The sequence below is a fragment of the Tiliqua scincoides genome, chromosome 1, assembly GCF_035046505.1.
Source record: "Tiliqua scincoides isolate rTilSci1 chromosome 1, rTilSci1.hap2, whole genome shotgun sequence".
Classification (NCBI taxonomy): domain Eukaryota; kingdom Metazoa; phylum Chordata; class Lepidosauria; order Squamata; family Scincidae; genus Tiliqua; species Tiliqua scincoides.
The window spans coordinates 234703679-234721072 of record NC_089821.1 but is presented as its reverse complement, the minus strand read 5'-3'; the positions used below and the strand labels follow the sequence as shown (position 1 = coordinate 234721072).

General features: G+C 40.1%; 1 protein-coding gene across 4 annotated transcripts in view; it reads left to right on the top strand.

Moving 5' to 3' along the window:
* AHCTF1 (AT-hook containing transcription factor 1) overlaps positions 1 to 17394 on the top strand; it is a 74365-nt gene that overhangs the window by 13170 nt on the left and 43801 nt on the right. For all 4 annotated transcript variants that reach the window (XM_066617718.1, XM_066617733.1, XM_066617727.1 and 1 more), the window contains exons 2-5: positions 9338 to 9464; positions 11455 to 11708; positions 15144 to 15324; positions 16340 to 16547. In XM_066617718.1, the coding sequence (XP_066473815.1) occupies positions 9344 to 9464; positions 11455 to 11708; positions 15144 to 15324; positions 16340 to 16547 (764 nt within the window). In that variant the 5' untranslated portion in view covers positions 9338 to 9343. The remainder of the gene's footprint in view (positions 1 to 9337; positions 9465 to 11454; positions 11709 to 15143; positions 15325 to 16339; positions 16548 to 17394) is intronic.

Here is a 17394-nt window from a genome sequence, read left to right as displayed (position 1 = left end):
CCTCTTGGCATCACATCAATGAGTAGGACGCCCTCACAGTCCCAAAACACAGTGATCATGACCTTACCGGCGGAACCAGTTGCTTTGAATTTTTTCTTTTGTGGGGATTGAGGATGACGCCATTCCATCGACTGTCGTTTTGTTTCGGGCTCAAAATGGTGAACCCAGGTTTCATCACCTGTCACAATCCTGGACACGAACGCTTCCCCCTCATCTTCAAAATGTTTCAGCAACTCAGAAGAAATGTTTTTTCTGAGAGATTTGTGGTCCACCGTAAGACAGCGCGGAACCCATCGTGCACACACTTTTGAGTAATCAAGAGCACGGATGATTGCATCCACACTTCCTTTGCTGATTGACAGCTTCAGCGCCAACTGCCTAGTCGTTATGCGTCGGTCCTCGCGAATGAGCACATCAGCAAGCTGCGTCTTGTCAGGTGTGACAGCCATGGATGGCTGCCCTGAACGCTGCAAATCTTGGAGCTCTGCTGAACCGCCTTCTAATGGCCTCACCCTCTGTGCCCAGCGACTAACCGTACTTCTGTCGACTGCAGATTCTCCATAAACTACACAAACGTTTGTGAATGTTTCCAACAGTTTCTTTCTCCGCAGTGAGAAATTCAATGACTACACGCTGCTTGTAACGTAACTTACAGACACCATTTCGAAACACTGCTGCAGCTACGATATCTGTCTGAAGAAACCAAAAATTTGTGTGCGCACTCCTGAAAATTCAAATAATGTATATCTAAAGTTTCGCATTCGTACCATTGCTGTAGGCTGAGAAAAAAAATGTGGTGCATTACTTTCTGGGCGACCCTCGTATTTGTACATGGAATACCCCAGGATGGGCTGCTTATTAGCTCCTTTGTCCCTGCATCCTCTCATTGTGCTAAACCGTTTATCACATCCCATCACGGTACCATTCCCAATTTCTTCGCCTACTCTGCCTTTACCTTGCTGTTCTCTAACCTCCCCATCCTCCTCCCATAGGGATGAGGAGTCCCAAACCAGATGCCCCTTGGCTCCTGTCGGCCTTCCCCCAGGGATCAGTTTAAAAGCTGCTCTGCCACCTTTCTAATGTTATGCGCCAGCAGTCTGGTTCCATTCTGGTTCAAGTGAAGTCCGTCCCTCTTGTACAGGCCCCGCTTGTCCCAAAATGTTCACCAGTGCCTAGCAAATCTGAACCCCTCCTCCCTACACCACCATCTCATCCACGCATTGAGACCCCTGATCTCCACTTTCTTAGCTGGCCCTGTGTGTGGAACAGGTGACACTTCAGAGAACGCTACCTTTGAGGTCCTGGCTTTCAGCCTCCTACCTAATAGCCTAAATTTGGCCTCCAGGACCTTCCTGCTACACTTCCCCACATCATTGGTGCCGACATGCACCACAACTGCTACCTTCTCCCCGGTGCGTTCGGATATGGGCCCGTCCCCTGGAGAAGGGGTCCCTCCTAGGTGATTGTTTCCCTCCTCTCCAGGATAACGTCCTCCAGCCCCAAGACTTCCCACCCGGGCGGCTGAGGAGCTGCACGCCTGAGGTTGGGACGAAGTCTGATCGTCCCCGGAAGTCTCCCCACGGTCCTTCTCTGCCTGCCTCTGCTTCTTCAGGTCGGCCACCAAGGCTTCAAGGGAGTGGACGTGTTCCCTGAGTCCCTGGAGCTCCTTGCACCGAGGACACTTGCTGAACCTTAAACTTCCTCCCTCTGGTTAGATTAGGTACTAACTTAGGTAAAGGTAAGCTAAATTTCAATATTGATTTAAGGTTAGTAGACAAGAGTTAGAAAGACAAAGAGAGTACACTTACCTTCTCCTTCTCATCGTCGTCATCCTCCTCCTCTCCACAACTCAGAGTCCTCCCTCTCCTTCTCCAAAAACTCAGAGGTCCACTTGCCTTCTCCCTCTCTTAGCAGTGAGGCTAAACTCTTGGTGCCTTACCTGGCACTTTGTTCTCGAGGCACGTGGCGTCCCAGAGGCCACGCACGCTTCTCCCAGAGGTCACGCGTTAGTATTTGTGATGTTTTGAATAGAGCTACGAAACTAGATAATAAGAGGTGGAGAAAAAAGTAAGTGTTGTGATTATTTTCATATCTTAGCTAGGCAGATTCTCTCAAATAGGAGAATCTCAAACAAGAACAGAGCAACTTATCAGTATCTTGATTTCTGACTTAATGGAGAAATAGGTGTCTTCATAGTGGTACTCGGAAATTGGCTGTCCAGAATTATTTTAATTGAGCCATTGGTACGTTTCCAAGGCAGCAATCTTGAATATACTTGCCTGGCATTGAACACATGATAGGACTTGCTTCCAAGTAAACAAATATAGGATAGAACTATATTTTATATGCTCCTTTTCAACCAATAAAGTTTGCACAGTGGTTTGCAGAACAAAGTATATGCAAGTCAAATCCTGAAGAAGAGGGAGAATTACATAGGTTTGGTTTAATTATAAATAATACTATTCTTAAACTTTTTTCCTGTTGAATAATGATGGAACTTATAAATACAAAGTAACAGTTTCATATAAACTACTTGGTACAAAAGACTTCAGGACAATTGAGCTTAAATGGGAGCATTCATTCCCAACTGATGATGTGTTGAATTGTATAGGCATTGAATGGCTCAATAGGCATGTCATGTCTTGCAAAATATCTCAGTGCTTTGGAGCAGCACAGATTTTCCTTCTTTCTTATCTGCATTGGAACATGTTCTTGTGCATCAGAAAGCAAGAATAGTAGTACCCGCTGGAAAATTCCATCTTTCAAGGGATGGAGTTTCCTCATTTGGGAAACCCAGAAAAGCCTTTTGGGAACATCAGGACTATTTGGTTTGAAATCCACTGATGTAGACTGATAGCATTAAGGAAAAATGTTTCGCTTGTTAGTGTTGCTGTTGTTTTCTATTTTTTACTGAAGTAAGAGGGGCTGCCACCCAAACAAAGAAATCTTAGCTGATAACCTTGGTTGATTATATCTGCATAAATCTGCATGATAATAGTTCATCATCACGTGCATGATCATAGTTCTAAACTTTTGTTTATATCAGTGTTTCATTAACTAAGCCTGTAATCCTAATCACACTTACCTAGTAATGTCCCATTGAATTCAATGAGGCTTCTGACTAGACATGCATAGAATTGGACTGTCAGTGTTGGTAGCACTATAGATAAAAGTAGCTAGCTGGAACTTAGACACTTAAGGGATCAAAAAATTGTTTAATCCAACCTTTAGAGCAGGAGAGATGGACCTTTTACAAGCATCTCCATAGATAAAACTATAGCATTATATGGGGCTGCCATATACTAAATTGGATCCTGTATCCTTCAAGCCCATTGTTTCTTGCACAGATGAGCAATATTGTTTCAGGATTTCAGTTGTCTTTTCCCATCCTCACCTGGAGATTCAAGGGATTGAAGCTGGGACCTTCTAAGTGGAAGGCATGTGTTCACCATGCTGAATTGTGACCTCTTCCCTGGGAAGGACACTTCTGCAAAGTTCTGCAGACTCTGAGGGGAGAGCCAGTTGTGCCACAGAGTCTGTCTGTAGAGCAGGTAGCTCCACAATACTCAGGCAAGTGAGGGAAACCAAATGCTGCAGAAGAAAACAAATCCCGTCATCGTCACTTAATTTGTAGGGAAAAGTTCTTCCTTGGCCATATTTTAAAAAACTGTTTGCCTAAAATATGGCAAAAACTGTCTTGCAGAAAATATGACCCTTAAATCCATATAGTGAAACATTCTGTGTACTAATAGAGATGTTTTTGGTGGTGTTTTTTCATAAGTTTCAATAAATAAAAAAATTGAAAAGGGCGAAAAGCAGTACTATGCAGTGGTGTACCTGCCTCTTCTGCTGCTCCGGGGCCATGTCGCCCCCTTACCCAGGAGTAATTATGGTGATGTGGTCATGCAGTTACTTCTGGTATGCTTGGAGCAGTTGTACACCACTTTGATTGGGCAGCTGCTCACAGCAGCGCACACCCACTCCAAGCGGCTGTGAGGGAGGGGTCAGGAGGCTCTACCCCCTTGCAGCTGCTTGGAGTGGCTGACTTAATCATTGTTCTTCAGAGTGGCTGCCCGCCTCTTGTTTATGGATTTTTCAAAACAAAAAAAGTGAAAAAAGTTGGCGGCCGCTCCAAAGAATGACAGCAAACAGCAATTGTCATGGGGGCAATGAATGGCAGCGCCACCCAGGGGCATTGCCCCCCTCAAGTTTGCTAGTGCTGCGATGTGTTTTTGTTCCAAGTTATCATTTTTTAAAAATTTTACTTGCTGTTAAAGTGTTCAGATATATGTGCACTAGGAAGGTGATAAAGTGTAACCAGGTGCAGCCGACAGGCATTTCACAGCTTTTGACAGAGTTGCAAAATCATACAATTTAGGACATGCACGCAGGATACAGAACAAAGGCAAAGTCCAGTATTTCCAGGGGGAAGCCATAGCGTGCATCAATAGGCAATTTTACCTGACCAACCCAGGATTTTAAGCACAAAGTGGTAAGAGCAACCTTTTATCACACAACCACAGCTTATGTACATGCTTGCTTGTTCCTTATCTTCTTGCTGTTGGGCAATGGATCTGTGAGAATCAGCCCCTGGGAGAGGAATAGTGCCTTCTGAAAGCCATAGTTTCCTTGCCTGAGGTGGATATTGCTGAATGAAAGCTGAAGCCATCCAGCACTGGAGACTGTTATTCTACCAATAAGATAAATGAACCCATTTTTCCTTGTTGGATCTTTCCGCCTTTCAGAAGTCTTGGAGAGGTCTCTGAAGCTTATTTGGACAGTAAACAGAAGTAATAGATGTCTTTTTTGCCCAAGAAATTGTATGTGTGTATATATACAGTTATTCAAGAAACTGTAGAGAACTAGGATATGCACTCGGGAGATGTGCGAATCAGAACTATTACTTTGCTTTTGGATATCAAGTTGCTCAGTATTGATTATCACATCTCTACAACCACACCCTAGGCTGCAGCAATTCCTCATTGTGTTCATTCTAGGGCAACAACATGCCATTTTATGTGTGTTATGCTCTTGTCTTTCATGTGCATTTAGGAAGTTGCCTAGAGCTGCTTCAGACCATTGGTCCATAGCTCAGTATTTTTTTTTAATTTTTTTTAATTTTTTCCAAAAACAAAAATAACAAACATAACACAATGCATACAAGACATAAACACAGTATTAGAGGGTGCAAGATATCATACATCACTATAACTAATAAATCATTACATATTTCCTAATGTAGTTCCTCTTCTACGTTAGCCTCTTAATATCATTTATCATGTATCTATCATATCATATATAATATATATAATACATTCATCTAAATACCCTAGCTTATACTTCTACAACTTTATTTTCAACCAAGCATAAAATAATTTTCATTATTCAATCTATATCAGTTTCACTGTTGATCCAAGCTCTCTAAAAATCTGTTCATTTCCACCACATTCATTATTTTCTCTGTTAATTCATCTTTCATTGGGATCTTCATGTCTTTCCAATATCTAGCATATAAAATCCTCACAAGAATTTATATCATAATCCAATATCTAACGTATTAAATTCTAACAACTTTTAATATCCTAATAATTACATATATCATTTATCTATAACATCCAAAATTAATATGACTAAATACATAAACATATACGTAAACATCCAAAACAATATCACCTAAAATTAATTCTAATTCATTAAAATTATCCTCTAAAATTCTAACCTATTAATATCAAGCTAACTAAAATTTTTATACATATTACATATCACCTGTAAAGCTTATATAAATTCTCATTGACATCTAATAAACTTTAATTTCTAACATACAAAATTAGCATATTACTGTCTTTTTATCTATTCCCTTGTCACCAGCCTAAATATCCACAGGTCTGCCAAATCTCTTCTCTTCTCTAGACTTTAACTTTCCACCTTTTTTTCTAATAAATTTCACATGAATTCTTCAACAGATCACGGTTTAATCTACTCGCCCTTCTTGCTAAATCAACATCTTGATGAATCATCTCCTTCACTTGATCATTCCAATCTATTTCATTTGGTTGAAGTATTTCTTCTTCCTTCATTTGATCAATCCAATCTGCATCAACTAGTTGAAGTATTTCTTCTCCTTTCTGGTCTGGTGACTTTTGAGTCTTTATCTTCCAAGCTATCTCCATTAACATTGTCTCTTCCAATTGTTTGTTTTGTCCTGTCTCCAGTGTTTTGGATTTATCTTCCATTTCTTTGCTCTTTCGTTGATCCTCTCCCGTTTGTTGCATATTAGACTAATTTGTCTGTTGAATTAAGATTTCCAGGCTAATTTGGATTTGTAAATATCGATTTGCTTGTTGCTTTCCCATTTCCAATACTTTTTCCATAATCCTTTGTTTTTTCTCATGTGATTCAGATATAACATCTTTAAGTTGCACACTAAGATCATTTAGTTGTGTAGTTAATGCATCTAAACTAGCTTGAATCCGCAGATATTAATTTGTTTGTTGCTGTCCCATCACCACTAATTTCTCTATATTGTCTTATATTATCTGCTTCCATTCTTTCCCTTTCGATTCCTCTTGTGTTAGTTTTCCCAAACTGGACTCCAGGGCAGAAGAGCTCCTAACTTTTGCTCCTATTTCTTCCTTATATCTTCTTTCTTCTTACTTCACTTGTCAAGTCCTGTTCTTGTCCTTGTAGTATCTTTTTTAGCCCATTAGCTGTCCCTGATGTTCTTATTTCTGTTTATATCTTATTTCTGTTGTTTATATTCGTTTCTATGTAAACCGCATTCCTTTCCAGGAGATAATCAAAGGAATGTAAACAATCAACCACTTTTGTAAAACAAAAAAAAATGCAGGTCTCCACAGGCACTCCACAGGAAAATGAAATTGAACACTCCACGATAATAATTGTATTCCAAAATGGTTAATTTGTAATCCAGCAATTTTTAGATTTATAGAGTTATGCACTCATATTTCCATAATGAGCTCAGCAAATTTCCTCCAAAGCTTCTTCTCACATCAACAAACAAATACACAGAGAAAGCCTCCCCCTCCTTCCTCTTCTTCTAGGAGGGGGAAAGCCTGCCCCTCCTTCTCCTCTCAGGCAAAAGCTTAATCAGACAGTCAGTTAATGCCAGACACACACAATGGAACAACACTCACTTGCTTCTTTCAGCTTCCTTCCCTGCTTGGAGCTCAATTTCAACATTGAATCCTCACCATCACTGACATCGATGGCTTGGTTCCCATGGAGAAAAAACAGTTCCTGTCTGGATCCTTCTCCGAAACCATACGCCATCTGTGGGATTAAGGCCTCTCCTGGCCACTGATCCTCGGATCTCATCTGACCCACGATTCTGGGAAGAAATAGTGTGTTTTCCAAGAGCTTTCCAGGAGCTCAGAAAAACACGGCTACTCAGGCCCCGCCCCCTCTCATAGCTCAGTATTTTTGATACTGACCCTCCAAGGTTTCCGAGCCCTACCTGGAGATACTAGAGCAGTCATTTTCAATCTTTTTCAGTTCACGGCACACTGACAAGGTACTAAAATTGTCAAGGCACACTACCAGTTTATTATTTACATTACATTACTACATTACAATTAATCTTAATGTATTTAATACAATTAAATCATCACATGACAAAAAATTCACAAGAAGCTTGGCGAGGGAAGTATATGTGGTTTCTGAAAAGGAGGAAAAATGTTTTGAAGTAGGTTGTTCAAATTCTTACCAAAAGTGCCAGAAAGTGTTGGCAAAGAGAGGGCAGATTGAGCACACTGTGGAGAAATGTGGGGTGAGGGGCAATGAAGAGACATGATTGAAACAACTACAGGATTAAACTTGGGGTGGGGGAGAGAGAGAATGTGAGGCAAGTGATTCTGGACCTTTGGAAGGTGCAGATGAGTGAGGGCAGGGTCAGTAACAGAAGTGCTAACTGTGATTGTGACACCTGAGGCAGCCTCATGGCACACCACTGTGCCGTGGGACAGCAGTTGAAAACTGCTGTACTAGAGATTGAACTTGGGTCCTTCTGTGGGCAAAATGTGTGCCATGAGCTATGCCCCCTGCCCACTCTGTTGTAGGGGGAGCTATCACTGGAACTAATTCCTTCCCTTGTTTTCATGGTATGGTCAGATTACAGGAGCAGGAAGAGTAGTTCTGTGGAATATGTAGACTTGTTAAACATGCGTCATTTCTCTTTTTGCTCACAAATCTAGTTTGCTTGTTGTGTGTTGTGTGTTGATTTTGAGAAAGCACTGGAATGAAACTACCTTGTAAAATAAAGGTAAAAACCACTCACTTGCATTCCCTCTTTTCTCTAGGGAGTGTTAGGAGTTAAGATGGGTGTGATACATAGGTGTGTTCAGAAATGTATATCTTACATATTCATAGATTGTATGCAGATATAGAAAGTGATGTCTGATAGTGAATCTGACACTGCTGGCTTTCAGTAAAACTAAGTAGTAGTTATTAGAAGTGGAGCTTATGACTTTCATAGTTATAGAGGGAGGCTTAAGTATCTACTTGAGGGCCCAATCCTATCCAACTTTCCAGCGCTGATGCAGCCGTGCCAACTGCAGCCAACAGGGTGTGCAGTGGGGGGGGGGGTGCTCACAAAAGCCTCCTTAAGGTAAAGGAATGTTTGTTCCCTTAGTTTGGGACTGCTTTGTGAGTGCATTGGCATTGGAAAGTTGGATAGAATTGGGCTCCAAGTCTTAGAAACCAGAGAAGAGCAAAGTTGAGGGCTTGAAAAGTCTATGTAGATCCATTGCTGTTCCTCTGTTTCCCTGTGATATTATTATTAATAATAATAATAATAATAATAATAATAATAATATTAACAGTGCAGTATTTATATACCGCTTTTCAACTAAAAGTTCACAAAGCGGTTTACAGAGAAAAATCAAATAACTAAATGGCTCCCTGTCCCAAAAGGGCTCAAATCTAAAAAGATGCAAATGAATACCAGCAGACAGCCACTAGAACAGACACTGCTAGGGTGAGATGGGCCAGTTACTCTCCCCCTGCTAAAAAAAGAGGAGCACCCACTTGAAAAAATGCCTCTTACCCAATTAGCAGGGGTTACCTTTCTCTAAAATTCATAGCCATCCATTCCTCCAGGCATTGCTTATTTTGCATGCTCTTCAAAGATCCATTTTTGCAAAGAATTTGGAATTTCTAGCAAGCATGCAGATTTGTTTGTGTTTCAGACTTTTCTCTGATTGCAAGATCTGAGATTTCTTGGTGCTCAGAATGCACAGCCTCAGCCATGGGGATTGTAGTTTTGGTAACTGACTGTTCCTACAGTTTGTAACTGAACTAAACTTCTCATTTGTCTCCACAGAGAAGCATGCGAGATTTAACAGCACAGGTCACCAGCAGTCTGCTGCAGTTTCCAGAAGTGACTGTACAAGCACTTGGGGAAGATGAGATAGCAATAGACTCTGTACTTCATGGGAAATTTACTGGAGGTACATTTTGAGATTTTATTTCTTACCTGTTAAAATAAACCCTTTAATTATATGATTGGTAATATTATGAAAGTAAAGAAGGTATCTTAATGGAGAAAAACTGATTAAATGATTAATTGGATCATTATAAGGAATAGTTTACTTGAACCTGTAAAACCCAGTGGGCAGCTGGCTGCTTGTGCAGGTCCAAGTGCAGGAGATGAGCTTAATGTTGCAACAGTCACTATTACATCAAAATGGAAGCTGAAAACTGACAAAGTGGAGATTTTAGCAAGTCGAGAATTTGGAAAGTTATTGCCTCTTCTGAACAAGGTCACAGTTTCCCTGAAATAGTAAGCTGTGGGAGCATTTTAATGCTGCCACCTGGGAATCCAATAGTAAAGCAACCACTACCAAATGCCCCTTTTACAAGCTTTAGTAAGTGAGTCACCTGCCTACCACAGCAAGTTCTGTATTGGGCTGCCCTTGAAGACTGTTTGGAAGCTTTGACTAGTGCAGAATGTAGCAGCTTGATGAGTTGCATGAGAAAGAAGAAAAGGGATCATTCTATGTTGAACTACTTGTGCTGACTTAGCACTTGAATGCCCAAGTTGGAATTGTCTCAAATTTTATAAATTATAAACCACTTCTTGTTTGGTAAGCCTTCCTTAATCTATACTTCTTGTAACACCAGGTGAAATCCTAATTGTATTTACCTCACCTCAAACTTCTAGCTCCAAATTTCAGTAGTGAAATCTTATTTTTGATGGGAACTAGCCAGAGGATACTTGTGCACTTGTACTTCCATGCTTACCTCACCTTCATATCAACTAGTGCCAATGGTGGTTTTTATCAGTTGGTTACTAAAAGCTGGTGTAAAATGTTAGTTTCAAACATATAAGTAGTTATTTGGAGAGAGAGTTGTCTGTTAGCGTGTTCCATATGATACACACTGGAAGAGTGTAGCATCTGTCAAGAGTAGATTGGGGATTTGAACTCAAATTTCTTGATTATTCTAGAACAGAGATTTAACAAATGTGTATCATGTTCATTATTTAAGAGATTTTTCTCCCACCTTTTCCTTGTAATGGAAATGACCTACAATAGGCATAAAATGTACAGTAAAAAAATACAGTACGATAAAATGCAGCACATATAGAACAATTATTTAAAACCCAGCAGCATAAATAACAGTATTAAAAGCCTTAAAGAAACATCAGCCAAAAAAGAGCGTAGACTGGTATCCAGGATAGGTGACACTTCAGCAAACAAAAAGTGTGTTACCCATATACTTCAACCAGTATAATCCTGGAGGAAAGTTTCCTATCTCCAAGCAATATGCCTATGTTTCTTTGCTTGTAATTCAGCCTCTTCCTTATTTTGGTTCCATTGTCCTAAACATAAAGGCTGTTTAGTGAGCTTCTCTACAGGCCACCACTGCTGAGTAATACTGCGTGTATCTGGATGAATATGCATGGTGAAAAGTTCGTGAATGTTACCCTTTGGGCATGGAATGCAATGCAATAACAACCAGATTATTACAAACCAATGCAATAACAACCAGAGTTTAGTGCCAAGTGATCCAAATAATGGGTAGCATCCATAATGTAATATTCACTGAAGCCTGTTTCTTCATCTTCTCTGTTGAAGCCCAAAACGCCTCAAAAAGCTGCTGAGTGGGGCGGGGGGCAGTGGCATGGAAAGCAGTGGTGGGGGTTGCGGAGGGAGAAGGAATGCCTGAAAATAGCATTCTTTAAATTCCAGAGGGTCTCCTATCTCCCAATAGTAGCTTTTGGGGGAGATTTCAGCAGGGAGGAGCCATAGAGAAACTGGATTCTGTGACTTTTTGAAGTTACCTAGAGTTCCATGGTGGACTGCAATGGTAGCACCAAGTGTGAATTATGACAGGCTTCTTCCCCCTTTTCACACTATTTTCCCCTTCATCCTTCTACATTGTTCCATGTCATATGAATTCTTGCAGTTTTCCTTACATGTATCCTCTTTTCTTTAGGGCGAAATGGGTTGGCTTGCCTAACATGTGGACCTCAACTTGAGGTAGTAAGTCCAGTCACTGGAGAGCGACTGTCTGCATATCGTTTCAGTGGAGTGAATGAACAGCCTCCCACTATCCTAGCAGTGAAAGAGTTTTCCTGGCAGAAAAGAACTGGACTACTCATTGGCTTGGAAGAAACAGAAGGAAGCGTTCTGTGTTTGTATGACCTTGGAATATCAAGAGTGGTTAAGGCAGTTGTCCTTCCCGGAAGGGTACTTGGCTTTTACATCTTAAAAAATAAGGCTTCTGCTATGTGTTCAATACCTTTAGATACTGCTCCAGAACATTCTTCTGCTGTTTTTGCTGTTCTATCACTTTGTAAAATCTTGCTCTTTGTTCCTAGGTTTGCAAATGTAAGCTCAGTAGAAAATAGGTTATCACCTGTGGTATGACCATTTGTAATGCTTGGAGTTTGAAATAGTCTGATACAAGGAGTGTGTTTATCCTTGAATTATATGGCAATTCAAATTTACCCAAATGCTTTTCACAAAGCTTAGTAACTACCTTAAAAGTGGAGTCCTAATCTTGTATTCTAAAACTTAGTACTATGGCATAAACTAATCTTAATTTTGTTGGGTAGCTGTGTGAACTTTCATTCATATATAAGGAGATGATGAGGAAAGAGAGGCAGCTCAAGGACATGACCAGATGAAGTCAGCCCATATGTTGCAAGACCAAGGAGAAGGGCACTGCAGTTACCAGAAATGTTTTCAGTCGAACAGAGGAAGATAATCGAGGGGGCAGGCAGACAATATGAAAAGAGGCAGATACTTTGCAGGAAAAGAAAGGAAAATCCAAGCACTGTCATGTGTGGACAAGGCAGGGGTCTGAGGGGTCTGCGGCATTCTCTGCTGTATGTTCTCATCTTTATAAGCACTCTTGTCCCTTGTAACATGCAAACAACCTTCTGTCACTTTGACCTGATCTTATGTTCCATTCCACCTGAGAGTTGTTGAAGTCCTCCTAATCTCTCCTTTAGTGCATCAAGAAGCTTCTCTTGTGCATGCCAAGTGTATTGTCAGAATAGTGTGGCTCTGTATTGCTCTTTTTATATAACCTTATGTTCTAAATGAGATTATTCTTTATTTCTTCAAATCTGAGGTTGTGTGAACAATCTGCCATTCTGAAAATACTTGTGGCATTTGTTCTGTTTTTTATCATCCTCTTAACCACTCTATTTCTCTGCTTATTTAAGATTTAGAAACAAAGATTAAATTGCATTGGAATTCTTTTAAGCTTTGTCCTATGGTTAAGAAAAACAAAGAAATAAGTTTCAATGCTGAGTGATATGTTATGTGTATTCTGTTATCTGCAGTTCAGACTTGTGTTAAACCTGATCATTAAAATATTTGACATTTTCAGCTCTCAAACTTTTAGAACAAATATATTTAGTTTGTGGTGCACACAGTGGTGATGGTGGCTTAGAACCTGGTGCTGGGGGTTTCCTACAGCTGGTAGTAGAAAGGAAGATCTCTGGAAATCTCAGACATGTGGTCTGTTCTGTATCATAGACAATTGTGAGAATCTTGATCGTGTGCCTTTAACCTGCTGAGGTACTCCGTGTTTTGTGCTAACGTTGTATTTTTTACTGTTGTTGCTTAATAGTTTAAAATGTAAGCTAGATTTTCAGTGATAAGTGATAGTTAAAAAAAATTTTTGTGAGCCAAGTTTATGTTGGCTCATTATTCAGTTCTTGTAAAGGAAACAAGTATAAACCAAGGATTTTAAAAGAGTTAATACAAGGCAACCAAAAAAGTGAAACAGACTTTTAAAACTCAGGTAGGGAACTCTTTTCTTTAGCCAAATGCATTCTTGCATTTCTTTGGTTACAAGTTACATTTTAAGGATAAAGTTGTCCCTTTGGAGGTGTGATTTTTTTTTTTTTTTTGGTGGGGTCAGAGAAATGGTATAGAAGTATAAAGTTTTTAATACCCTCCGCCTTGGTGCTGCAGTCCCAGCCTGAACTGAGATTCCATACAGTTGCTAATGTAGGGGTAAAACTATGGCCCAGACTACAGTGTAACATAGCTAACATAATGTGGTGTTCAGGCCTGTTTCATTATGAGTTGATTGAGAATTCTAGTTTTTTTCCAAAGGTAGGACCAATTTAATCTTACTAATGACACCTTTCTAAAAGGATTCAGTGAAGAATAAGTCTAAAATACATGGACCAAACACTTGCAAACTATAACATCTATGGCATTTGTCACTTTTATAATGCCTACAAAAAAATTGGGTGTAAGCTGATGAGTGTGAAATATAATCTTCTGTTGAATAAACTTTGTCATAAGTAATGATGCAACTGTTTGAGGGCAGCTTTCCATTGTGGTTGCATAATATACTGTGCTAAGTTCTAGTAACTGATAGTCCATATGATGTTTGGGGCCAACTAAAATGAGCTTTTATAAAATTAGCAATGAGATGGAGTGCCTTCAGGGTCTCAGAAATTCTGCTTTCAAATAAATATGGAATCTCCTGTGCACTTTAAGTGTTTTTTTTTTTCTATAAAGGAAGTGGTGGTAGAGAGGGGACCCCACAAGCTGGAATTCTGCTTACAGTCTTTACCCAGCTGTATCGTCCAAAGGGCCAATATGACTAGTTCCTTTGCTTCTGAATCATTGTAATAGCTAGAAACAGTAGCAACACATGGAAGTACAGAATTAGTATTCTAGTTGAGAAGATTTAATTACATTGAATTCTTTCCCTTTCTTGGTTTTCCCCAAAAATAATGGTGCATCCAAAGTCTTCCAGATACACTTCTGGGAAGCAGAGTCTCAAGTTCACATGTGGCATTCATTACTCCCAATGGCAGAAAGTGTATTTTCTTTAAAGTGTTTAATTCAAGTCTGAATTTGCAGGAGTCCAGAAAGTATTGTATGTAGAGAGGGAGTGTTGCCTAGAGGCATCTGAGTGGCCATTTGTGTTCTATCAGAGTTTTACAATGCATGTGGATTTGTATAGCAGGAGTTTTCTTAATGGTAACCAGCAGAGACCAGCTATTAAAAAAAATATATCAATAAACTGAAATATGAATAGCTACCGAAGAATGCGACAGAGGATAAAAATCATTAGTCATCAAATTCTAAAACCTTCTAAAATAGGAAAGTCTTTACCACTAATAACATGAAGGAAAAGTTTGTTTGCTGCAAAAATAAGTAGCCATTTTTGTCTGTCTAGGGCAAATATATATGCCCTGCAGAATACAGATAGTTTTTCTGCTCTATATTCTCATAGTGTGAACATCTTTGAAATCTTGCAATAGTTAATGCACTTTTAAAATTTAGCACTTCCTATTTTTTCCTGATGGTGTTTAGCTTTCCAGTGAAATGCACTTTACTTCACTGAGTAAATTAAGTACTTATTTCACTTGTACTAATAACTCTGTAGCTATAACTGCATTGTTTGCTGAAATCAAGGGCAAAGCAGTTTAATTATTCCTAGTTGCCAGGCAAACCCCATCACCAGGCAAACTCCATCGCTATGAACAACAATGTTAATGCCTCCATTTTTTGCATCCCTTGCATCAGTCTGGACTCTGACCAAATCCAAGGCAGCCCTGGACCAGTTGAGCTGCTCTGAAAAAATCGAAATGAAGTAGAATATTTGTTGAGCAGTTTATCGAAAAGAACCACTCTGTTTTATCCTAGGTTACTGCTATAGAACCCATCATTAACCATGGAGGAGCTAGTCTGACAACCCAACACTTGCACCAGTGTCTCAGGTGGCTGTTTGGTGTGGCTGCTGTAGTAACAGATGTTGGACATGTCCTTCTAATTGATCTTTGCCTGGATGACTTGTCGTGTAGCCAGAATGAAATAGAAGCATCTGGTAATCGTCAATTACTTTTTCTGTAATATTGTTTGCTACTTGATAAATGAGCCATGTGTGCATGTTTAAGTTTCATGTGCATACATGCCCCATTTTAGTGTGCAACTTACTGACCAAATAAAGTGTCTAGGACTCCTAACTTTGTTGCTGAAACAATAAGATTCAGTCTCTTTTGGTTTGGATAGCAGTCTGGATAGCATGCTACCTGGCAAAATACATACCTGATTCTTCTGAGGTAAGACAATGGGAGCTAATGGCAACATTACCCTTATTTCTGTGAATGGGACAGAGCAGTAAGTTTGTCGCACTAGGTCAATAAGCTCGTACAGCTTGCAGTAGAATGGCTTCAGCATTGTTTGAAATTATGCTGTAGATCAGAACATTCTAGAAGAAATTGGATGCACATTTTCCCTGTGTGGGACCACTTGAGAGATCTCTAAGTTTGAGTTTTTGGGAACTGAGAAATATTTCCTGATGGTTCTTCTCTGGAACCCCACAGATATCCACTGTTTCACTTAACTGGATGCAGGAGGGACCCCCATTCCCCCTGCACCTTCTGGAAGTCACAAGTAACTTCCCTTTTTTTTTTTTTTGTAAACCTGGGGCTTCCCTCTGGGCCTTCTGTGGCTCTCCTAATGCCTTTTTAAAGGCATAAAAATGTCACTTCCAGTTTTTTCATAAAAAATGAAGTGACTTTTTTGGCCTGAATGGCCATTCTGAGGCTATGGGTGGACGCATGCGGCCTCTGTGGGGTTCGGCAGATCTTCCATAGGCGAGAAGAGCTGTGCTTGCCTTGCTTCTGAAGGGTGGGGTATCCCTGGATTTGGGTATCGGCAGGGGATTCTGGAACCCTGCACACCTGTATAGAAATTAGAATAGGAGTCGAGATGTGTGTTTATGTGGGAAGTTGTGGAACAAGTTTCAGTATTAAATATTTCAGATAAATATTTTGAAATGTTACCTTCTTAAAGTGAGTTAATGTGAATTTATGTTGCATATTGCCATATATGTATAGATCTAGAAGTTGTCACTGGAATCCCTCCTGAAATCCCACAAATAAGGGAAGCGATAACAAGAAAAGGTCGCCATCTCTGTTTCCAGTTATTGAACCCATCAGGAACTGCTGTGACAGCTCTCTCATACATACATAGAACCAATCAGTTACTTGTGGGATTTTCTGATGGATATCTTTCATTATGGAACATGAAAAACCTGAAGAAAGAGTAAGTATTTTCATATATGAGATGTCTAGCATTTTGCTTAATGAAATAAACTTGAAGGAGGCACGTATTGACAGTAGAAATTCTTGAATAGTTTATTCGGAATACAAGCCGTGTTTATTGGGTCTGCTGTGCTCTTCACCTTTTCCTTATGTGGTTTATACAGGATTTCTGTAAGTCAAAGTGACTTTTATATGTCAAATGTGCGAAATTTTGCTCAGCATTTTGAAACTGAAGTTCAATTCCAACCATTTGATCTATTAAAGTTTGTGAAATAATCACCCTGAATCTAGCATTTCAGTTTAGTTTGCAGTTGTGGACAGAACTGTGGAACATTGAGTATTGGTTAAAAAATATAAAGATGATGTAGTCCAAATAACACACCAGAGGAATACTAATTGCATGACTCCTAATTAATTACCTTAAATAAGAGGAGGAAAGTAACAGCACCTGCCCCAAATAGCTTTATATGTGGATTGTAATCTGATTCAGCACTGTATTATTGGGTAGAGGCGTGTCTTACTCCACTACAGCAGGGCTTTTCAAAGTGGTGCAACGCAGTGCCTCAGCCTGAAGGCCCTGGCCTCTGCCCCCTTAAGGGGAGCTCCGCACAAGTGTCTGCAAGCTTCCCAGCCTTCTAAAAGAGAAAGCGGAGCGGTTTTATGGAAGTGAAGTGCAATCACTCTGCTTTCACTTTTGAAGACCTGGGGAGCCCTGCAAATGCTCGCACAGGGCCCCCTGCATCCCTGGGAGTCTTCAGGAGGCTCTGGTAAGTCCAACCAAATCCCTGCGGCCCTCTTAGCGATGCAATCCTGGGGATCCCCCCACCCGCACAAGAACTTACTGCAGG